Source organism: Pinus tabuliformis, chromosome X (genome assembly GCF_031772625.1).
Source record: "Pinus tabuliformis cultivar Carrire ecotype Pingquan chromosome X, CPIR1, whole genome shotgun sequence".
Lineage (NCBI taxonomy): Eukaryota > Viridiplantae > Streptophyta > Pinopsida > Pinales > Pinaceae > Pinus > Pinus tabuliformis.
Genome location: NC_142308.1, coordinates 827,137,275 through 827,148,261, shown reverse-complemented (window position 1 = coordinate 827,148,261; position 10,987 = coordinate 827,137,275). Strand labels below are relative to the sequence as shown.

Here is a 10,987-nt window from a genome sequence, read left to right as displayed (position 1 = left end):
CCCAAAATTCGGCAAAATAATAATAAAAAAAAATTAGGATGAAATAATAATAATTAAAAAATATGATAGGTGTTCATGTGCAAATGAACCTTCCTTGTACTTAATGTAGCATTAAGCATTACTTGTTGGACTTGGGATATAAATTAAATTACAACTGTTCCCATGCTATCCATGCACGTCAAAGGAACAGTAATTGAAGGACTAAAATATTCTACGTGAGGAGAACCCGCGAAATATATCCCGCGCGCGTCATCGCTCTTAAAGTCTTCATCTAAATATTGCCGCGCAACTCGTCTGTGGTTTACCTCCCAAACCAGATCTGCTGCCTGCGGTCATCTAGTGGCAGCAGCAGCGGCATACCAACTCAGGAATACCGGATCTGTTTCTGCTTCAGATCCATGGCGTTAAATCAGATTGAAAACATTAAGGAAGAAGAGCTCTACCAAGCAGATGAAATCATCGACTACGATGACTTCTTCATTAACCCCTTCAGCTTGGACGGATTCGATGACGAGACCCACGAATACCTTGATGATAATATTACCAGTCCAATGAAGGGGCAAGAGCAGGAGACCCCCATTGTGGCCCCTTTAAGTCCCGAACCCGTTCTGCTTGTTGAGAATGTGAAGCAGGATGGGGATGGGCCTGGGGTTCCACAATCTCCAAGAGCCCATATGCCCTTACCTCAGAGCCCTGCGATGGCAGTGCCAACGCCAATGAAAGGCGGGGCGACCAAAAAGGGCAAAAAGAGGGGCAGTTACAACTGTGGCAAATGTGGGTTGCCCAAGAAGGGTCATGTCTGTGTTGACACTTCTTCACCTGATACCCCTGCTAAAATGGATTTCAGCCCCCATAAAAATGCTACTCACACCCCATCACATACTCTTTCACCTTCATATGCTATGCGTGGTAGGATCCTTCATGGTTCCAGCGCTAGCCCTTCTCTCAACAAGGACCCCCATGGAAATGATATAGGCAATAATAATAAAAATAACAATGGTTCTAAGTGTAATGCTGTGGCTATTCCTCACGGAACCCCTATGGGCTGCTCAGGATCCATGTACACTCCCCAGAGGAACTCTTTCCATCGAGCCAAGAGAAGCCTGTCGATGACTGATGGGGTTCGTTCCTCTGATCTTATCGGCAGTAATGTTCCCAAGGCGAAGCATTCCAGGGGGGCTTCATTATCCTCCCCAACTTCCTCTTATTCTTCAAATGATCGCCACGGGCGTCTTCCAGAATGTCATGCTGATATGAATATGGATATGGATTCTGTTGATAGGTGGGCATTTTCTCGTTTTTATTTTTCTGTGCCTTGGATTTTGGAATTCCCTTATCTTTCTCCTGCATTTATGTTCTGAAATATTTATTTTTATTTTTCCCTCTGGTTTAATTTATCCGAGCAAATGGGTGTTAGATATTTGCGTTTGACAAATAAATCTTTCTTCTTTTTCATAGCCTTAAATAGATCTCGTGAGGTGAATGTTCCAGGCCACGAGCATTTGGTTTGTCTGTTTCGGATTAAATTCTATAGAACCTATACGCAGAACTGTTTGGACTATTAAGCATTAGAGAAATCTGCTGCTTACTCGTACTAAAATGTTTTGGATTTATCTCTTAAGGTCAATGTGATGAAATAAACCAATAAAATGACAACTAGTTTTCTGGCAAGAGGAATTTCACTATTCTATTAACCATCCACAAATCCCACTACTGTCTGTAGTTCTTGCTTTCTTGAAGATCTATGGCCTTTTCTCGAGGGTTTTGGTGAACTTTAAAATCCCTCGTAAACTTATAAAATCTTCCTTCGAAGTAAGCATGTATCACATGTATAAGAAATATTGTCCCCTTGCCCCTTGCCCCCTTTGTCAGATCTGACCAACCGACTTGCTTTCTTGATGTTCTTTAAAGGGAGCTGCTTTCCTTGCTTGATCGGAGTTTGGTTGAAATCTAATGATGTATTGTAGATTACACAAATGAGAGTCCATTCAATTTTCTTGGTGCAGTTTCATTTACTTAAGAATGCATTACTCTAAGCAGAGCAATGATTGATGCAATTGTATGGCGAACACATGCATTGTAAGTCTTGTCAGCCAATGCGCACCCTTGTTTCTGATCCCTTTGCTTAAAATTTCAGGTTTGCCTAGTGAATATTTGGGAATTTTATTGGGTTTCTACCTTTTCCACAGAGATCAATGGATCTTTGTTTGCCCTATATGAAGAATGCGTTTTTAGTGAATGAGTTGCTGTAGTTTCGAACCTTGCCTATCTCAGGGTTTTGCTTCTTTGGGTATATAAATGCGGTGTCCGAGATTACTTTGTCAAGGGTTTATGAAGTTATCTGCACAGAACTGAGAAGGAAACGACTAAATTATAAGTCTGTATTTCTGGGAATATGAAGTTTATTTTAGCCATATCTTGGATATATGTCTGTCTATCTTTCTCAAATTTGTTGAAAATAATGCAATGTTAAACTGTGAAGGAAACATGAGCTTAATTGATTGCTTAGGTTATATAATAAAATTGGTAATATTTGTTTGGTTTGACATGTTTTTATGGGTTAAAAATGAATAATCTCCAGTTAATCCCAATGTCTCTGTATGCATTTTTGATCCACAGGACAATGGGTGTCTGAATTGTTCATATATGATTTGCCTGTTTTGAGGGTTTATGGAAGTGGCCTTTCCTTTTCAAAACCAACGCTGGTGTCTCTTTGACCTAAACCATGTGATGTATATTGACTAAGAATTTGTTACTAAGATGGAAATGAGTGTTTCTTTGACTTAAGCTATGTTATGTATATTGACAAAGAATTTGTTCCCGGTTTGTATTTATTTCTTCTTCTTATTCAAATTAGTCTATCCAGTGAAAATTGAGAATATAATTGTTTGTGCTTCTTTGATAGGTTTAAAGGACGGGATAATTGCAAATCTTAGTAGGACACAGTTTTATACCATAGTGATTTCTCCTTGATATCATCTAAGTTAGTAAAGAAAATTAATCTGCAGTGTGTTTTTTGCTCTTTTAAACACTGGATTATAGTTCACCTACTACAAATCCACAGATAAACCAAATAGTGCGTGTTTTTTTATTGCAGTACACATTTGTCAGACAGAAGAGGAACCAGTGTTCTTACAGCAACCTGTATGCTAGAAGTTTTGAAAAGATTGCCTCCATCTTCACTCCTGGCAGCAAGCAATGTGTGTACCCTATGGCGTCGATATGCTCATTCAGTCTGGTCTGCTGTTGAAGAGACTCGACTCTTGGTTTCCCATGAACGGAAAGGAAGTGTCTTTATCATTCTTCAAAAATGTCCAAATCTTAAACATCTCATCCTGGATGTTAAGAGGTCTCTATCAATAACTTTTCCCTTTCCATTATAGTAATGCTACATGGATCCACGATATGGCTTTTTGCTTTGCCTTTCATTGCATATCAATCTGTATATGCTATTTGATGAAAAAGTGGTCTTCTGTTATATTGGCAGTGAAATTGATGATGACCTTCTGAGAACTATAGCCAATTTGACTCCTTGCCTCGCCTCTCTGGAAATCCAAATCAGCCAGGGTGGAATCAACAGCGTGACAGGGTAAGGTTCTATTCATGTTTGACTTTGTGGTTGACATATTTACTGAAATATATAATACATGAAGGACCAAGCACTGAATGAATTTTTGGTTTATCAGGGATGGTTTGAACTATTTTATTTCTACAAGCATCTCAATTCAAACCTTCAAATTAGAAAATTGTAAAGACATCAGAAATCTTAATATACGCTCTGCACATTTGGGAACTCTTTGGCTGGCCGATTGCTATTCAATGAAGACCATGGTAAGTTTTAATTTGATTGAATTCTTTATCTCCGTTTATCTTATATTACACTGGTCAAGCATTGAATTAGTCCTTTACTAATCCATTTTTTTATGGCTTATAAATTGAACTTATATTAAGCCTGCACCAGATCGTTTCCTTCCATGTTTGGATTGATCTTCTATTATTTTAATTTATTAAGTTTTTGGTTGCACCTTTCTTCGTCGTTGAAAAATTTCAGGTTTTTATGTTGATATTGGTTTCTTGTGTCCCAGGTTATAGACTGTCCATCACTGACAGAGTTATCTCTTACTTTTGTTCCTGAAGAAGATGATTCAACTGACCTCTGTAATCTGATAGAGAACTTGGGCCAAGGCTGCCCAAGATTGTCCAAGTTACACATTGCTTCTCCCCGTTTAAACCACTCCGTGGTGCTTGCACTTGCAAGTGCAAACTTTAGGTGAGTTTAGACCATGTGCCAGCAAATGGTAACACTAACATATGTTAGAGCATTTTGTTGCATCCACAGTTAATAAATATCTAGATCTGATGTACACTAAGATTATTGATAGTCCATTAAACTTGCAAGCTTTTAGTTAGGTCATATTATCTGCTTTCAGTAAATGTATGGTTTTTAACAACCTATATGACGAAGTAAAGTGGAATTTTCACTTGCAGATTTTTACATATGCTGTCTCTTACATTTGGATTGGAAATTACTGATGCATCTGTGGTTTCACTGGCATCAAGTTTTAACAATTTGCAGCTGCTAGACTTGAGTGGGTAAGGGAATACATATGGGTATTTTCAATGCTGCTGCTGAAGTCAATCTTGAGATGCATTAAATAGCATTTTTAAAAATTTCTTTCAACTGCTGCTCTGCAGATCAAGCATCACCGACAGGGGACTTGGTATTATATGCAATGCATTTTCAGGAACCCTCTCTAAGCTTCTTATAGCTCTCTGTCCAAATATATCTGTCGGTAAATATCTACTATACTCTTTCTCTCAGTGAACACATTCCTTTGCTAACAAAGGTTATCTGTTGCAAGGTGGATTTCTCATTGCATTGTTTGTTCTTTTTGAGATCACTAAAAATTATGCTACTTCCTTTCAGCTGGGCTCCAAATGGTGGCTATGCAGTTGCCATTCCTGCAACTTTTAGACTGTGGAATGACCATAAGTGATAAATGTTACAGTAATGGCAATGAAGATATAAACCATGTTGAGGAACAGGCGGAATTTAGGGCCCGGCAGTCTTTGCAGAAGCAAAATCTCCATTCTAAGGAACATACAGTAACTAATGAACTGGTCCTCAAGCATTTGAGACTGAAAAAACTGAGTCTTTGGGGTTGCTCTGGTATCCATGTATGTATTGTTTCTTTGTTAATTTTCTGTACCCTGAGTTTTATGCAATCAGATAATTGTATTGTTATATAATATTTTCCTAGTCTTGATTTGCCTTTGATTCCAGAACTGTACTACTTTACATGATATGCTCTGGAATCTGTAGGCTTGTTCCTTCACCTTCTCCTAGCAGTTAGTTAACGATTCTTGGTGTGGTGTCTTGGTGGCTAGGCTTTGTATCTGGACTGTCCAGAGCTTGTGGATCTCAATATAAAGGCCTGTGACAACCTTAATCCTGGTATTGCAAATCTTTGCTTTAGGCATCTGCATTTTGGGCACTAACCTTTTATTTTTGCTATCTGGCCCTGTTCTATAACTTATGCAAGCTAACTGGTATATAGAAAATGTATGGGTTTCCAATGTTTAGTGTTGTCATCATAAAGTTACATATCCTATTGTTTCCTTCAGAGAAAATGTTGCTGCAATGCCCTGCCCTGCAAGTGGTACATGCTGCATACTGTAATGAAGTGTTAGTGAATGCAGTTCAAAGCAAGGTATGCATACTGAGGCCTTTTTTTAGCTTCAATTCTGCACAAAATAATATGCTTTATCAAATCCTAAGCTGGCTATTTGAAATTGTTAAATCTCACATAAAATATAATTGAACTTCAAATATCACAATTCTCAAAATTTTGTAAACATCATTATTCTGCTTCTTCAGAAGAAGCAATTAATCTTAATGTGGCTTCATGAAAAAGACAGTATATTTGCCGGTGTGTTCAGGTGGATTGTTGCTTCCAACGTGAAACTTTGCATTTTTCCACAAAGCGAATGGCAGATGGTTCCAAGAGAGTTCAAGCACCATGTTTTGGCATCACAGAGGTAACTTTTTCTTTTCAAACTGGAGCCTTCATCTTCTTCAATCCTTGTCAGTCCAAGTATTAGCATTTTCCTTTAGATTAAGGGTGTGCAGCATGAAATATGTAATTGTTTGAGTACAAAACATAGTAATGATACTTCAATTCTCTGTGCAGCCATGTGAAGATCAGAACCTAGCGAAGAAAGACAATGCACCACAGCATTTGCGATGTTTAGTGCATACAACGTAAAGCCTACTAGCTTACCATTATAGAAGGTTGTGATTCCTTTTCAACATTTGGTCTATTGTAGATATCGAGGGCAATTGCTTCGTTGCTCAATATACCTTCAAACATTATTCCAATGTACTAGAGTGATTCGATTTGGAAGGCCTCAATACATTTTTGGAACAAGCGATTAAACCATTGTAGTCTTATATACATCTGAGCTTTGAACAATGACTGAGCTTTGAACAATGACTCGAGTATTTCTAACTATAACCAAAACAAAGGCATTTTGACATAACCTTTGAAGCTTTTGATGTTTTCGATTTAAATTCCAACCAATTGACATACAGTGGCCTTAATAAGTTTCGGAGTAGGGAAAAGTTTACCCCAATATAAAGGGGATATAGGGCTGTAGGGTGTCCTAAAACTAGTTTCCAGCCCTTTATTGAAGACACTTTCGGCCTTTTAAAACATTTTGCTGGTGGAGTACATTGTTGACAGAGTAACTTGCTGCAGTGTTGCATGTGGAAATTGTGGTTGTCCGAGTAGTTAAAGCACGTCTCCCCAATTAGGAGACTAAAGAATTGATTGCAAATATTTTTCAAGAAAATCAATGTTTATAGTGCTTGTTACATTTACATGCTGGCCGAATTTCAAGCTAGTCTTTTGGAATACTCTGGAATGAAAATGGGATGCCAATTTTTTTAATAATAATTTTTATTTATTTATTTAATTTTTGTAATCTTAATTTTAATTAGCTATATTGCATGCAATGTTATAAGAGATTCCAATTAAAACACGTTTGCTAGCAATTGGTAGATAACATTGCTACTCTTGTGGATAAATGGAAGATGTCTTGGGCATGCATAATGTATCGGCATTTTGATGCTTCTACCAAAACCTCTTTAACCTGCATACTAATATTTTGATGCTTCTACCAAAACCTCTTAGCTGGTACATATATGTTTTCACTTCTTTCTATGAATTTTTTTGTATCCGTTTGATATATTTCCATGTCCTTGCTGCAATGGTCAAGTCACAAGGACATTCAAATTGACATCAACTTAATTACTAGTTAAAATGCAACATGGAAGTCTACACTAGTTAACTAACGAGTATGCCTTAGTAGCTTGTTATGTGTTGTTGAGTGTCTCCTCCAGGGTCCGTAACATTGTTATTATACTCAACAAGGCATAATTTAATTTTAAAGGAGCCTAACTAATAACTAGTTGAAGAGACTTTGAAGATCTTTTGGTATCTCTTCTTTTGTCTGTACCTCTGCAAGTTTCAAAGCCAGTAAACCACTATCTGGAATATCTTCTTTGGCCCCTTCGGTCCTAGACATGCTGACCCATATGATTGTTCATATCTATATAGTCATCTCTATTTGCCTATTTATCATCCAAAAATTGCTCATTAAGAAATTCACCTCTAATTAGTAACTCACTAGAACGTTCTTTGCAACAAGATGATAGAACTACCCCTTAATCTCTAAACAGTTGCTGATAAAATATGCCTTAACACACTTCTTCCTTTTTCTCTGCCAGGGCATGTACATAAGTCGGATTTACAAAAATTTGCTACTTATACTGTTACGTATCAGCACCTTCCGTTGGGGGTATACAAAAGTTGCTCCTTCAAAGGGTTTGGGTCGACTTTCAGGTGTCCCAAATCTTCAGCCTCAGATTTTTTGTCTCTTGACTTTTGTTAACTCATACGAAGCCCAAATCCTTGCACGTGCCTCTACCATGGCCATCGTACTTGGTCAATGTGGGAGCTCAAGTTTTGAATATCCATGGACCTCTAGGTAGGTTTTGAAGTCTCATTTTTTCAAGAGGTGAATTTCTTGAGATAGTTGTAGGTTTTCCCTGTTTCCAAGTACTTTTGTGAATGTTAGTTCCCTGAGAATTTCAATACTTCCCAAATTTTAGAACCAACGACAAGGGTTTGAAGACAGACCTAACAGCTCGTGCTCCCAGCATAGCCCTTTGTTTTTTTATTGCACTCAGCGGTGGTCAGCTCTACCCTCTTACCCCATGGTTTCTAGTAGAGATGACTGGACAACGCTGAACATAGGAGGGAACTTGTATTAATGCTTTATTCTTTCTGTTGGCAACTTCCTCATCGCCAGCAAAGCTTCAGGTGCTTTGTTAAGCTCAACACGCTTTTCTGTTCTTCAAGATCAACAACAAGCGAAAGCTGACACATTTTCTTGTTCAGCAGAGCTACATCCCATTCAGTCACTTTCCTTTTGTACGAAGTAAGGGAGATCTAAATACATACCCTCGTTCCAATCTCCTCATCCTACTTTGTATCTATGGTTACTTCTCTGAATAATTACTTGAAGGCAGGGAGAGAAGTAACAAGCACCAAAAACTAGCGGTTACAACCTACACCTGGAACCTGGCACCTTTTGCATATGTTGCCAAATCTGGCCAGACTTTTTTAAAGGAAGTAGTCAAGAGACTACAGTATTCGACTTAACTCGTCAAAGACCACCCCTTCCCGCATCCAATTAATCACACAATATCTCACTCAAATCCTCCTCAAATCAAGACTGTATGTGCTCAATGAAAAGCCAACTTGTTACCATTATTCATATTCTTCTCAATCAATAAATAATTAAAAGCATTCCCCACTCACATCTTTAATATCTCGCATCAGTAGGCTTAAACTGAAATCTGTGGGCTAGCAACTTGGGTCCATTCTCAATCTATAGGCAAGTAGGCTAAAATTGTTCCTCAAGCTATTGCTATTGTTGGTACCCTCCCTCTCAAGGCTGGTCAACACAAGGACTCGACCAAAATCCTTAACATGCAACAGAAGAAATGCACTTCGAAAGGATCTTTATTGATATTCTCGACAACATTACATAGGCTCAAAATATTTATCTTTGAAACTGGTACGCCAGAACACTGCCAAAATCGATGCTGGAGCTGGAACATACATGTTAAAACATGTCGTACATGATTACCCTATTACTTCATTTGTTTTTATTCTCAGCAAGTGTTCTGTTATAAGCAATTACTTTCGCAACCGATTGCATGAATTCACATTCAATTTCTATGAGACAATTCAAGATTTAACATGCAGTGTTAGTATTTTACTCTTTATCTGGTTCTTGGAAGCTTGATCACAATAATACTTCTGCAGATAAAATCATTTAGCAGTAACTATTGTTTTTTAGGGTTCACATGGCATAAACAGGGATTATCCCTGGACATATCAATTCATAAATTAAATTCGACCGGTGCATAATTCTACATAGATCTTCCAATTGAAGAGTTTCATATTTCGATTTATGCATGTAATGAAACGACTGGCATAAAAAGAATACATGTAACTGCAATTTGAAAACCTTGCATATATTGCTTGCTCCGCCTGCTTTATATCTTACCCGTGTAACAAGTCGCGTCCGAGCGTTACATAGGACCTCCGCCCAACCCTCTGAGCCCGAACTGACAACTCAATTACTATTGGAATCTAGGGATTTGAATCCTCACTATGATTTCCAAAAAAATTTCACGAGTGCACGAGGTAATGAATTCACTCTCATTTCTTGAAAAATTCTCATTCTATTATCCTCATTTTGTAACCCTCGACAGTTTGGGAATGTAATTATTTTCCCTTTTTAATTTTCAGTTATTTCATTTCCTTTCAATTATGTATTTTAATTTTGATGTAGTTGTATGTTTAGGTCCAAAAAGCGTATTTATAAAAGTCAAAATTGCTTAAAGCTGCAATATTGAGAATTGTAGATTTTTATGTGGTTTAGCAAAAATTATTTAACTTGTGTTTTATATAACCAGTTTATTTTTTTAAATAATTAAAATTTATATAAAGAATTTATTTTCTTTTTAATAATTAAAATTCGTATGAATTGAAATTTATACATGTATGTCCATAGCAATTTTGAAACTCTAGTGTAATCTAGAATTAGCTTTCTAAGTCCAATGGATGCATAGACACTAGATGTAGGGATATTGGTTTCTAAAGCAATGGTCTTAGTTTATGGGAAAACCTCCATTGACCAATTTTGTGAAATGAATTGAGATCCCTTTGAGATTCAAAAACATTAATAATGGTCAATGACGAGAGTATAGGGAAATAAAAGGACAACCCCCTCTCTCAATTTGATGAGGGGTAAGAAGAAAAGGGTTGTGCTCTTGTTTTCCCTTCTTTTTATGTATCATAGAATTATATGTATTTCAGGAATGTTTGTGAAATAAGCCACTTGTAGGCCAACCTACAATAACTATTTTGAAATGTGTTGGAAGCTTTTTGATGCTTTCTTAGAGAACTGTTGTACTTTTGTAATACACTTAAGCCCCCAAGTCATCTTAAGCAGGTGGGGTTATAATTTTTTTTTGCTTTCTCTTACTCAACTGGATCCCACTTCTTAGGTCTCCATTGTCTTCTCCTTGTGGAGAACTTTCCAATAATATAAATGTCTTCCAAATCTAAGCTATGGACACAAAGTTATGCCCTTTTAGGTGCCATGTTAGTGTTCTACATATTAGACGTGGTTGTCCCCTTTTCCCATGTGTCATCCTTGTACAATACTATGTCAGTCATACATGGTTGACGTGGTAGTTCTTTGCCCATGTGCCACCATTGTGTGAGGCCATGAATAATATAAATGTCTTCCAAATCTAAGCTATGGACACAAAGTTATGCCCTTCTAAAGGCTTGCCCTTTTAGGTGCCATGTCAGTGTTCTACATATCAGACGTGGTTGTCCCCTTT

The 10,987-nt window shown here is 37.4% G+C and overlaps 1 protein-coding gene across 1 annotated transcript; it reads left to right on the top strand.

The window, feature by feature from the left end:
- Positions 1-242: 242 nt before the first annotated feature.
- On the top strand, positions 243-6,970 carry LOC149142316 (F-box/LRR-repeat protein 17-like). The gene is made up of 12 exons (XM_089447666.1): positions 243-1,282; positions 3,098-3,349; positions 3,488-3,589; positions 3,687-3,831; positions 4,086-4,270; positions 4,489-4,593; positions 4,696-4,793; positions 4,928-5,178; positions 5,389-5,455; positions 5,626-5,711; positions 5,941-6,039; positions 6,192-6,970. Exons 1-12 carry the CDS (start codon positions 399-401, stop codon positions 6,264-6,266), a joined length of 2,349 nt encoding a protein of 782 aa, XP_089303792.1. The 5' UTR covers positions 243-398; the 3' UTR covers positions 6,267-6,970.
- The last annotated feature ends 4,017 nt before the right edge of the window (positions 6,971-10,987 follow it).